The 14,034-nt window shown below is 39.9% G+C and overlaps 1 protein-coding gene across 3 annotated transcripts in view; it reads right to left on the minus strand.

The window, feature by feature from the left end:
- edil3 (EGF like repeats and discoidin domains 3) overlaps nt 1-5,936 on the minus strand; it is a 130,896-nt gene extending 124,960 nt beyond the window's left edge. For all 3 annotated transcript variants that reach the window (XM_011479264.3, XM_011479263.3, XM_011479262.3), the window contains exon 1: nt 5,584-5,936. In XM_011479264.3, the coding sequence (XP_011477566.1) occupies nt 5,584-5,647 (64 nt within the window). In that variant the 5' untranslated portion in view covers nt 5,648-5,936. The remainder of the gene's footprint in view (nt 1-5,583) is intronic.
- Between the last annotated feature and the right edge of the window lie 8,098 nt (nt 5,937-14,034).

Genomic DNA, 14,034 nt, shown 5'->3' on the forward strand with positions numbered 1-14,034 from the left:
TTTCCTTCTTCTAATTCTAGTTGGGTACGTGTGGAGAAAGACATAAAATCATAGAAATGGGAGTAGAGAGGTGGTTATTTCAATCGACAGAGAATTTGAATCGTTCATTTGAGAACCCTTTGAATTCAATGGCAGTTCAGAGTCTGGACCCCCACGGGAATCTCTGCCAGAATGGCTCCTGCTTTCCGTCTGCCTTCAGCTTTGTCTCATGCAGCTGAATGGAGTCTGATTAGGTTGAGATCCTGATCTCAACCTAATCAAAGTTTTTTCTCAACCCCCCCCCCCCCCCCCCCCCCCCCCCCCCCATTTCCTTGTGCTGTTTCTAAAGTATGTTTTGGTCTATGTTCAAACGCTGCTCACTCTGCTTTGCTCCATTTGGCCGAGCAGACGCTCTGTGTACACTTGAGAATCAATCCACCTACTTTCATCCCTTTATTAAACACAAGAGTCGAGAATCACCAACTGCCTCAGTGTTATGTGACATCAGATGGGTTTCAAAACCAAAGAACAACAGACCAAGCTTAGTAAAATACCTTGTTAAAAGCAGGTGAAGACAGCAGAGTAACAAGGTGACCTGTATAATCTCCCTGTTTTTGGATGTAAGCCGTCTAAAAGGACATGTTTAGCTGGTAAACAATGAAGTGAATAATTAGTAGTGGTGTACGTTAACAATAATAAAAGCCTGGGTAATCTTGTGGTGTAACTGTAAACATCATGGTTGATAATGTTCCAGCCCTGGGCTGTATGAGTCTGTGCCTGCTGCCTGCCCCTTTGCTCCTCCTCCAGCACAGGGGCGGTTTATTAAAAATCCGAAGACAGGGATAAAAGATCCGCCGTAGACCTGCTTCGGAGAGACTTTTGGTTTGGCTTCTGTTGATTTGGCTCCATTTACAAACATACTCTTTACATTCCCAGACACTCATCCATCAGCACACCTTCATGCTTTTTTGTTGTATATTATTCTCTATATATATTAAAAGTACTTTGAGTGCTAGAAACAGTTTCATCTCCCCAAACGATAAGATGTCAACATATTATCTTTTAAACATATTTTACAACAGGACTATGTTGTTTTAGCAAACAAGAAAAACCTGTAAAGACCACAAAGCCAACCAAAAGTCATCCCCTCAACCTAATCTGCAGGAAAATAATGTTGCAACTCAGCATGAAAGGCTGAAAACATGTAAGAGTTCCCCAAGGCTAGAAGTTCTTTTTTTTATTTTATTTTATTATAACTGAATGGAAATTGTTCAGTTGATACAAAAGTTCAACTACATCCAGATGCCCTGGTGATCCGCTCTGAAAATGAGAACCATTTTTTGATCCTAATCCTTTCAAAAAATGGCTACTGTGGTTTACCAAAGCATAAGCAATGCTTTTAAAGCAATGATGGCCCAAAACATGACTATATGTCCAGACCTGAGCGCGTCTTTACAATGTTTGATGTCATCTATGTGCTTGCAAAAACTAAAACTGAGTTATCTTTCAAAAGCATTCTTTGTCTATTTTTAAGCAATAAAGGTCGAAAGATTTATTGTCAACATGTAACAAGTGGAAATATGCAAAAGAGTGTTACATTTTAGCACAGTTAATTAATGACAAATAATTCAGAATGGAACTTATGGCAATTACGTTACATTTTTTATCATGTACTCATATTTTAGTACATTACTCTCCTTCCTTAAGTTTTAACCCCTGCAATATGTGACTTTTATGTCAATATTACTGAAACATGTTTGGTTATCATAATTAATCGCAAATTTATCGTTATCGTGATTTCAAGCTGTGTAATGTCCATATTGCAAAAGTCAGCGAATATCGCAATAAATGGTAAACCTTAAATGTGCTAAAACAATCTTATGGCAACTTGAACTAATTAAAGAATTGAAAAAAAATCCATTTATGCATTTCACCAATCAGAAGGAGCCCTTCACATTGTTGACCAATCAGATGAAGCTTTTATGTTAGAGGTTGCTCTGCTAATTAGACGAGGGTCATTTGGAGAATAATTGAAGGTATTTTGACTCTTATTTAAATTAAACTTTTGCAGTGAAATGGAAATGTTTTTGTTGTTTTTGCTATTTGTTAATTTATCGCAAATTATATCATCATCGCAATATTGATCACTAATATCGCATATCGCGAGTTTTTCTCATATCGTGCAGCCCTAGTTATCAACAAGGAAGGAACATATTTTGTCTCCTGGCAGGCAAAAAACTCAGATTTATGCAGTAATTTTACATTTAAAAAAATGGTAACAAAATTGCATAAAAAGTTTGCTATGTTACAAAATGTGGTTTAATTTGGGCTATTTTTGTTTTATTACAGTCCAGGTCCTTCAGACAGGCCATCATGGCTCTTTATTATCTGCTGTTTTTTAACACACACACCCACACACACACACATGGAGGCTGCCCACAGTTGAGTCATTAATCGTGACCCAGTGGGATTACTTAAAACCAGTGTGTGGTCTACTCAGACTATAAGATGATAAGCTGCTCCGTGTTCTTAGCAGAAAAATGAGTGTGCACTGAACGTGAACTGACACTACAAATTAACATTCATATCATCATTTTTTTTTACTATTTTCAGGGCCCTCTGTTCCTGGCAGAGTATTGGCTTGAGTTTTGACTCCAGCTTCATTAAAATGCAGAAAATGTATTGCTTAAGCCAGCTATCAAAAATGTGCAGCTTTCAGCAAATAACTTTTAACGTGTCTGAGAATATTAATAATCATTGTTTCCAGTGAGGGCTTTTTTTTTTTTTTAATAGAAGCAGACATTGATTTGAAGTATTAAGGAGAAAAAAAACACAACATACTTGAAGGTTGTGTGTGAAAAGAAGCTATTTTTACCACTGATCAGCCTTTGTGTTTGTCTTTTATCTGGAAAGGGTGCGAGAACACTTTCACATTTTTTTCTCTCTGATGTACAAATGCAGAGCTGATAAGCCTGGAGTCACCTTGTGAGTCAAGAACTGGGCCTGAAGCACCGTGCATCCTAAGCTTCACTATTTTAAGGGGTAGAATTGCACTCTTTGGAACAGATACATGCATGCACAGTTGCAAAAAAAAAAAAAAAGACAAAATGGGAAAAAAAGGAATAACTTAAAACTCTTGTTTTATAATGAAGTATTGTTTTGCTTGGTTTTTACCACTGTGTCTCATGGCTTTAATAAAGTTCTTGGATAAGCGCTTCCTCCCCGTGTGTCCTTGCAGCTCTTATAGTCGTCCCTCGAGTGCCCTGCTATTAAGTCAAGCATGAAATGTAGGCAGGACTGCTAAGGTCCAACTACCAGCACAAGACAAACAGCACTTTATTCATTAAATTGTCACTGTCAGAGAAAAATGATCCTTCACTCAAATATTAGTAGGATTAATGGCTCAATTAACTCCCATAAATAGGTGGAATTATTTTTTTTTTTTTTTAAAAGATGGCGTCAGTTAGCTGAGTCCATTTTCTCGTCCACCTTGTTGAATTTGCACATGATTGCTTTGGCTGAGGGTCTACCAGAGGTCTGACCTTTTTATTTACTGAAATTTGTTATTAAAAGACACATTAACTGTTACTATCAGGGCTAAACCGCCATCATTAACTCCAATCTTCCATTAATAGTGATTTAACAGCCAACCATATGAATGCTATATTTCTCTATTCAAAAAAAGCAGTTGACATTTTTCTGAGTTGTCTTTGAACGCAACCAAATGCTCTATTTCTAATGCCACATCTCCGCATTTAAGCAAATTTCTTACCTTAGCAGACAACCCTTTTTACTCTCAATTCGATATTCCCAGCAAATAATCAACACCACTCCCATTTTCACTCAAGCACTTCTATGTCCAACTCCTGCAGCCCGATTACTGTCAATCTTTGCTCAGACCAAGCAGCAAACCAAAAGTATTAACACTAATCATGATTCACTAACAGCGGACAATTGCACACGCGCTCCAGATGGCTTTCTATCTGCCTAAAAGGCTTTAATTGGGCAGCAATTATAGTAAGACTGACACAGAAATTGATATGCATAAAATTCATTAGGAGTGACTATCCAGGCACAAAGGCACTACATACACCGGGCACAGTCATGTGCTCAGACAAACAATGCGTGAGAACCAGCACCCAACCAAAGGATGTGATGTATTGCACGCTCACTTGGAACAATGCTGTCTGTTTTAGCTGAAGGCGAATGTTTGCACCACATCGATTTGTTCCAGCAGCCCTCCATGACATCCCCAACTGTTTTTTTGTTTTTTTTATTGTTGTTTTTCTGTGTTATTTCCTAATCCATTCGCTATCTTTTAGAAATCATGAAAAGAAAAACCCCAGTGTCTTTGAACGCTCAAGTTTGAACGCTTTCGAACGACCTAATGCTCTCGACTAGTGTCGCTTGACTCATTATAACTTTCACATCAATCTCCTTAAAGCCGCTCCCCGCTGTGAAGGAGGTTACAACTTTATCCGCCCCTGAAAAAAGTCGCACCCAGATCCCTTTGCAGCACCGCAAATTTCCCTTAGATATGCATGATTAAGAGATACACATGGCTGTATTTTTAACTTTCAAAAAGCCTTTTTTTTTAATTGAAAAAGTGAACTTGCAGCACTGTAGCTCCCTACTTTTCCTAAGCAATCATTACAACAGCCATCCAGGGAGTATTATATCTTGTAGGGGCTGACTCGGAGTTGACACTGTGGCTTAGGGAGCCTTAGAAACGGTGCTACAGGCACTCTCTGTGCAGAGACTGAGGTCTGTCTGACATGTGTGACTCCTGAGGCAAGCATGTTGTTAAATTGATGGAGACACGGAAAATGGCATGACCCACTTCCATTAACTTGCTGTAGTTGTCTTCACAGGAGAAAATCCCACAGGTACTTTTCAGTGTCAATGGTGGGCAACGCACAGCTGGGAAGAACGGAGACGTTTCTGTCACCCAAGAGAGCCGGACGGATGCCAGACGGTTCGGATGGGCTTTTGTGTCTTACAGGTCAGTCCAGATCGCGGCAATTTCCCATTTAACCTGGACGGCTAATGGCAACAGTGAAAATTGAACTTGCAGTGCCCTAGCTGACTATTTTCATGAGGTGACAGTGCGGCTGGTACAGAGAAAGCTCTGTCTATTATTTTCTAGTCTCTGTCTCCACACATGCATGGCATCTTCTCCTTTGTGTTTGCTTTTCTTTCTTTTTGAAATTCATCCTAATTTATTCAAATGTAATACATCACAGCATTTAATGGGAAAGCTAAACCTGGACTCTGATTAATTGTAATTTCTCATATAAATTCCAGGCGAAATACTAGACATGCATCAGATGATGGCTGTGAAGATGAATAAAAATGCCCCTTTGTTTTATTTTTATTTTACTTTTTTTTTCTTGTACACAAACTCTATCCAATTAAAGTGTCTATAGTTTGTTTGATCAAAACAAGTGTCGTATATGTTCAAAAACACAGCTCATACTTCAAAATAAAAATCGCCCATCATCAATCAATACTTCATCACTTTCATTAGGATTCGTCAAAATGTCCTGCTTAGTATCGATCACCTTTGCGCGGAGGTTTAACAGTACTGAAAGCTTTTCCTCTCACCTTCCACATGGCGCGGGACAGCGGCACCCAAACACAACGCGATGACAAGCAGCAGCGGTCCCATCCTTGCACTACAACTATCAGGTGTGACTTCCAAGGTTAAGCGGGATGACGTTAAATGTAAGAATTTCAAAGAAAAATTCTCAAAAGTTGTCCTTCTCCCCCGCTATCGACAGGGTGTAAAACTGCCTTTTGCAGACGTTGCTGTGATGTCCTTTCAGGGTAAAGTATCCTTAAAGAGGACACAGGCACGCGCGCCTCTTTGGCTCTGCCGAGGAGGAACAAGTGAGCTCCAGCTGCCGCCCGCTCTCCTCTGATGCTGCCTTCACGGTCCTGCTGCAGTGATGTGATGTAGTGGAGAGAGCGATACCTGCTGTCAAGCTGAAGCAGTGCGCTTAGCTCTCCGTTTCCGGTGTGTATCTACAAAACAAAAGCTTTGAATTCGACTTTTAATTTGAAATTTGATATACTTTGTAAGACCAGCACAAAAACCCATCTTATAATTTATTTTTTTGAAAAATAGACAAAAACATGACTTGTGTATTTAAGTTAGAAGGCAAAATAAACGTTTTTTGAACCATAGAAGGGGTTCAAATAGGTTGGCAAATATCATATAGACAATCTTATAATTTTTCAGTTTTTTAGTTTTTTTTTTTATATGAATTGAAATGTATCTTTCCTTTTACATTTAATAGACAATGCACCATTCACTGGTAAACGTACATTGTTGATGGAAAGTGCCATAACGATTTGTAATCGCTTGAGTTACATTAGTTCCAAGGCCATTGTTAGGGATTACAGTGAAATGTGACACAAGCTGATGACATCGCCCACAATTAGAATTTTACACCGTAGTACATTGCATTTTGTGCATTTTGCACCATGTAACCTATACTTATATCGAGCAGTTAGAAGACATAATGGTGGAGAAAAAATTGGATCCCCGAAAATTGCGGTTTGCGCTGCCCAGGATTTCAAAAACAAGACTGCTGTTACTGCATTTTAAAAATATAACTGGGTTAATTCATTTTGACTCAGTTCATTTTTGCTGCATAGCCAATTTACTTTCTAATGCAAATAACTTTATCTTTAGATATGAAGCAGGCTGCCATTCAATTCAAAGTTAACTTTTTTTTTTGAGTATAGTTTTTGGGTGTGTTGAAGCTTTTAATAGCCAAACATAAATAAATAAATAAATAAAACATGATTAACCACTTACGTTCTCTTAATTAACCACAAACTTGTGTATTTAGTTGTAAGCATGTTCAGAAAATCAAGCTTTTATATATAAATAATAACCAGAATCTCAAAGATCTCCATGTATCATTAAATAAAATACCAAACAACCAAAATGCTGGAGAAAATCGCGTCATTAGGCATGAAAAGTATAAACAGCGTTTTGAAGTTTTTTGCAGTTATCATGGTCAGTCGCAAGTGAAACTGGCTGACTTTAACCAGGCCTGATGATTGCTGTAGGTGAAGTATATGGTTGGCGCAAAGGCAATCGCTGTGAGCTTTAAATGTGAAGGGCCTTGTTTTCTTTGTTTATTTTAAGACGTTAGGTTACCTTAGAAGTGATAAAACTATCCAACTGAAAATATATCATCATTGAATTACAACAGTGATTTCACTTCTATAACCATGTCTTAGTCAACTTTTTCAGGGCTTATTGTGTGTACTGCTTCTTCACTCTCCACAGCTTTTTTTTTGTGTCTATATTTCACTCTAGAAAAAAGTGCAGTACTTCTCAGGCTTTTGTGGTGTGAGTTTGTGTGGTTGCTTCTTTTTAAATATACATCCAATGATCTGGCGACACAGTCACGGTGCATCAACCCTGAAGGAGGGGATTGGCTTGCTTCTTTTGGTAACCTTGAACAGCATGAAGGGGATGTAGAAAATGAATGAATGATGTGTGGTCCAGAATCTCTTGTAGAGTACTGTATGTCCATAATATTATGCCGAATGTAGATCAGTCCTGGGGCTACCAAAGGGCTTCATTCACCTGTCTGAAACCCCGTGGGACTGAGGTTTAATAATAGGCATAATAGACTGTGCTCTAATCATTTGGACTCCTTAACACCAGTTTTTTGTAAGACTTTTCAACATTTGTTCTGTGATTTATTGGATCCGAAGCAGTTCAAGATCTTGATGTGTTCTGAAGTATCCACTAAATCTTACTTTAAATCACACTTTAGTTAATTTAAAAAAAGAAAAAGGCTCCATGTTGGTTCAAATAAAAAAAAATCTAAAATAAATTATGTAAAATTATACTATGGATGCACAAATCTTAATCTAGTGTTTATCTAGCGAAAATTGATCATATTAAGACAGACGTACATTATAAACAACAATCAAATAATTGTTTACTTTGCTAAGGTGCTTTGATTTTGCTTCTTTTTTTTTTTTTTTTTTTTTTTAACTTGTCCTGTCCAACAGCTGGGCAGACAGACGAGAGCTGAGGGCCTCTTGTGTTGGACATATTTTGCTTTAACAAGAGGGGTTATTAATCTTCAGACAAACCAAAGGTATGTCTGCATAAACCCCTTTTGTAATTGAGGCCAAACTTTATTAATTTCAATCATGTCTGAAAATCTTTGGTGTTGGACCGGACGGAAAAGGAAAGAGGGGAAGAAGAGAGAGGGACGCTAGAGAGAGGGGGGGGTAGGAGGGTGATAATAGGAGGGGAAGGGGGATAAGACCATGAAGCAGCATACAGCAACAAGTTTACTGGTTGTTAATCATTATGGTAAGGTTCAAATGCAGTACAAAAAGGGCGGGGCCCGTCCACACACTCAAATGTTATAAACACACCTGCTAGCTGCAAAAATGTCCACCTGTCGACATGTACACAAAACAGATAGTGTTCACACACGCATACTTATGCCTTAAAACCAACTAGTGTGAAATATTTCAGTCATGCAAGCTATTAGTGCAAAGGTGAGCTAACACCAGTGCTCAGGTGAGTGTTTATGTTCTTCTAAAATGGATGGTGGAACGTGAAAAGAAGGAGGGAGAGTGCCCAGCCATCCCCACCCCAAGACCCCCACCGCAGCAGCAGCGGCAGCCGGAATCCCCCCAACGCCACACGGGAACCGGCAGGGAACAACCGCCGCCCGGGCGACCAAGCCCGCCACCCAGGCCAGGGCCAGCAGGGCCGCCGCAAGGCCCCCAGAGCCAGAGGCCAGGGAAGCACGGAGGGAAAGAGAGCGCCGCCCCAGCCCAACCAGGAGAGCAGCCCCCCCGCCGCGCCGGGAGAACCCAACGCACAGCCCCACCGGAGAAGGACGCCCACAGCCCCAAACGAGCACCCCACCACCACCCAGGAGTTCTGGGCATCCCCCCGCCCCAACCCCAGGTACGAGCCAGGACCCCCCAAGGGAGACCCGCTCCGCACTCCAGGCAGCCATCCGCCCGGCCCACGGTTAGTCCAGGGAGGAGCGAGGCAGGGGGCCCGCCGCCCCCGCCCAGGAGGGGGGAACCCCGGGGAAAAAAAGAGGGCCCACAAGGGGTGTTATAAATATGGCCCGACCAGGCTCGGCCACAGTTGGAAATTTGGCGGGGCCCAGCACTCAGGAGCAAGGACCAGAACCCACCCCCCAGGGACCAGACACCCCCGGCTCAGATGTAATGTGAACTCCCCCACCGCGCGGAGAGAGCACCGCCGGGCCCAGGAAGCCGGCACCCCGGGGACACGGCCGCCGTTGCAAAGGGGCCCGCACCCCCCACCAGGGAAGAAGCAGGGGACAGACGGACCCAGGTCCCACCTTCCTTGCAAAATGTGTGTGCGTGTATGTGTGTTTGAGAGGGTGTGTGTGTGCATGTGTGTGTGTTTATGTTGGGATGTATATATTGAGGGGGGAGGGGTGTGTGTACTAAGGGGGGTGCAGTTAAAATTGGCGGGTAGGGCACTAAGGGGACATCTCCTGATTACTCACAGTGACGTCCCCTCACCCTCCCCACCAAGGGGCCCTAAATGTCTAAGGTGCGGTTAAAATTGGCGGGTAGGGTGCTAGGAGGACATCCGCTGCTTGCTGGCAGTGATGTCCAAGCACCCCCCCTACCAAGGGCCCTACATGTCTAAGGTGCAAATAAAACCGAAAGAGGGGGGGCCCACTCCATACGGCAACCATAGGAGGGGGGCCACTGCCTAGTAACCCCCCCCCCAAGGCTCATCGCAGGCTAAGCCCCCCACCCCCTCACCCTATTATGAGGTTATATGAGGAAGGGGGTAAGTTGGGGACAGCTGATAGACTGTCCCCCGGTGGTCAAACAGCTGTCCCCCGCCCCCCCCCCAGCAAGGGGGCCAGGCCCACCCAGCCCAGGGGCCCCACCCCCGGAGGCGCCGACACCCCAGGCCCAGCACCACCCCCCCCACACAGAGAGAGAGGAGCCAGAAAGCGCTGGCCCCCCCCGGAGCAAGCCCAGGCCCCCACCCCCAAACGCCGGCCCTAGAAGAGCTCTGGTCAGGCCTCGACGGGACCGAGGCAGCCAACCGGCCGGGGAAACCGCCGACGGCCTCAGCGGAGACCCCGACCCGTCCTTGGATTTTGCTTCTAAAGTCCTCTGAATATCCAATTTTTTATTAATTTTTTACATCTTTATAATTTGTCTTTCACCCCTTCATATTTTCCAAGCTTCTTTTTTCTGTACATACGTACCTGTCATTTTGAATCTTGCAATCCTCTTCCACTAAAGCTACTGTCACTACACAGGGACAACTATTACTTTACTTTAACATATAGGTGAAAAATCAAGGTATAGAACCAGCAAATCCATGCCAGCCTGTAGATGTTAGCTGCCCTGATGACTCATGCAGCACACAGTATACTTATGCTACACTCTCATCACACTTTTTTTTGTCCCCAGGTGAAACACAAATCTGCAATCCTCAACATTGCATCACTTAATATAGGAACATTACTGGTGAACATAGACAGAGCAGAGTGTCAACAGAAACATTTTTAGACCATGAGGAGGGAAGTGAGAAACACTGACTATAAATGTTCTCTGGTTTGCTCATTTAGTGTCTGGCACCTAAGTTATTGGAACAATTTTCTTCTGAAGCTGTGTTGTAACACCTTTTTTTTCTTCAACTGCTTCGAGGTAGATGGGAACCTGTGAGTTACAATTACCTTGATGTGTTTTATCACTGTTGCTCCTGGTCGTCTTCTTTCTCTCAGATTTTTTAATGTATATAAACTTTAATCTTTTCAGTTTTTTACTTAAAGTTCTCCAGTTGAATATTAATAATGTATGAGGTCTAACACAGGTTTCTGTTTCAAACATTATGTGTTAAAAACTTTAATATTTTAAGAAAATATAAAAAATTTAAAGAATTTTCCAACAATGGTACATCATGCCGTTTCATTTTAAACTTAATTTGTGACTGAAAAAGTTCATTTTTCTTCTCAACCCAAAAAACACTATCTTAAACCATTACCTTATTTCTACACTGAACACACAAGACATCTACCAAGGATCAACTAAGAAGCACATTGAAATAAAATGTTTTTTCCACAAAACCACAAATTATTTAAATAACCAGTAAATTCTTACATGTTTCTGGGCAAACATGCCTAATTTTTCACAAAAACCTGAACAGTTTTTTTTTGTCTAACATTGGAGAAACTAAGATAGTCACATCCATTTTCTGAGCTTACATATTTTGTTTTTTTTACTGTTTGAGGGATTTATTCTGAGGATACACATTAATACTGCAGTATCGCTATGAAAAGGTGATTATTGAGTCTGCAACCAAACTTCAAAATTAGACAGGAAATGAACTTGCCGTTTGTCATGTTGGCCAAACAGCATTGATACATGGAAAAGTATAAAAGAACACTCAAATGATGCTAAAAATTCATGATAAATTTTAAAATGGCAGCCACTTATCCTGTAATGAGACATTTTAACTTGAAGAATGAAAGAAAATATGATGAACACCGCCGTATTTTTATATTGAAAATATCAGCAACTAGAAAAGCAGCAAAAAAAACAATGTTTGATTTGATTTGATTTATTGGTTTATTTCAAGCATCAACGTAGACAATAAAACAAGAAATTGCATGAATATGTGAGTCTAATTTCAGAAACAAAGAACTGTTAGGATCAAAAAACAATGAATTTTTATTTTTAAATGTAAGAATGAGATGCCATCCTCTTAAGTGTGTAATTACTCATGAAAACCAATAGAGATTTTTCCAATAATGTATACATTACACACTAGATCTATTAAATATAGTGAATATTTACTAAAGTCAAGTAGAGTTTTATTTATTGCTTGAAAAGGAGTGGGAAGAAGCTAACTTTTATAATCCCACTTCTTTTGAGTTTGTTTGCGTCCGTATTTTGTTTTATAGGTGAGTCAAAGTCTTAGGACTCTCAAAAAAGTTATAATACCGGTACAAAAGCATGTTTTAGCACACCACAAATTGTGCATTGATTTTTACATCTTGTTTGCCTGGCTGAATAAATATCAAATTATAGTTCAGTTCATATTGTTCTCTTCCTCGGTTATGAATAGTTTTTTCACCAGTTAATTTTTTATTCCTGTGTGAGTGAATGTTTGGATGAATACCTATTAGCTCTTTAGTAATATTATTTTGAAGCAACACTTCCTACTCTTTCGTACACTTTCTGACTACCCTCCCCAACCTCTCTGTTATTCTGCTTTGAAGCAATAAATTATGTGTTCACAGAGTGCCCAAAAGGAGATCTCAGCGATAGAATTGTTTTCTAATGATAATTCAGAGGGTTATAAGGCAATTAACAGACCATTTGGAGTGCATCATTTAGAAACCAAAAATGAACATAATTTAAAAGAGAGTTTTCTTATCAGTACAGAGTGTCCCAGCCAGTCTGGTCACATTGTGCTGTTCCCAAAGAAGCGCTTCAGGGCTAGTGCACATGCGGTGATTGGCATTTTAAAAGAGGCAGTTCTTAGTAGGACAATTAAGCACAAATGCATCAGGATGACTTATTTGTTTGATTTATGGGCATTTAAAGGTTCCTGTTATTAATTAGATTTTTCTCTTCAAGACAAGCACAGAAAACTCAAAAGGAGTTTTTGTTTTTATCCTTTAACCTAAGAATTACATTTTTTACCCAGAGGACATCAACAACATAATAAATAAATCTATGGCTTAAATTATTTTTAAAGTTAAAACGTTATTTGAAGGACATACAGAGCAGAAAAACTTTCCTATGACAGCCAGTATAATAATTTTCTCTCAGACTTTGAAATCTTATTTATTCTGATCTTCAAGACAATGTTCCGATGATAATTTGCTTCCAGTTTTCTCACTGACATTTTACGAAATGTGATAATGTAGCACAGGCTTGGTGCCTATTTATTATTTGCATCCTGTGATATTTTGGCAACCTGTGATTTTAATTTGAGATATCCGAGCTGATCTGAGGATTTTGAATGCAGTTTTAATTCATTTTAGGCTTTATATGTATTTGTGCTTAAGTGATGCAATTTAAAGAGTTATATGTTCTTAAGCTAACTTGTTAATGTTAGGATGGATGTTTCAATGTTCTCCAGTTACAATTATATGTGTCTTGTTTAGGATCAGGTGTTCTGGAGCCAACAGACTTAAAACTAATGTCATTGCCCAACAACCCAATTTTACTTCAAGTCTGACCTTGAAGTGTTTGAGTTCTTTATCATAAATCATGAATCATTTAAGTCCATAGTGTCTTATCGTTTTTGCAGAGGTCTCTACTGCAACTGTGTGCATGTGGTCAAGAACAATACATCATCTTCACCAAGTGTGGCATACGAATCTCTGGGGAATATATGGGTTCTTGTGGGTAAAAACTGCATTGCTATAAAACAAAAATATATACATAACTGTCAAGTAGAAGAACCTGGAAATATCCCGCAGTGTTTGTTTCAAAACCAGTGCTGAGATCATGAGACTTGCTTGAAAAAAATCCAGGTTCTTTTTTTTTGTTCTTTTTTTTTTTTGCATATTGTATTTTTCAATAGATGCAGATTTAAAAGAAGAGAGATGAGGGTGATAACGTCTAATGTTGTTACACCTAAAATGGCAAATGTAATTTGAAGGGGATTGGTTAAAAATAGACATTTTTTTATTTTTTTTGCATTTGCTTAGCTATTCATTGGATTTCAGAGAGTATGTACTCAAATGTGTTTTAACTGGTCAAATATGTTGTCAATCAAATTTTTATATACGCTGCCTTTGTTGGAGTATTTTCAAAAATCAAGTCATCAGGTAAGTCAGTCAGATGTATAGGATTTAACTTCACTGATGTATTAGGTGGCAAACTGGCAGACGTTGGCTGGATTACGCTGTTTTAATTCAAAACAGAACTCCTCCACATATTTCTACAATGCAGCAAAAGCAGATGCTTGTGTTGGACTGCGTTTGTATATTTTGGCTCTTTCACACTGCATTTTTTGAGTCTATGTGTTGCATTCTTCTG

This window comes from Oryzias latipes, chromosome 9, assembly GCF_002234675.1.
Source record: "Oryzias latipes chromosome 9, ASM223467v1".
Taxonomy (NCBI): Eukaryota; Metazoa; Chordata; class Actinopteri; order Beloniformes; family Adrianichthyidae; genus Oryzias; species Oryzias latipes.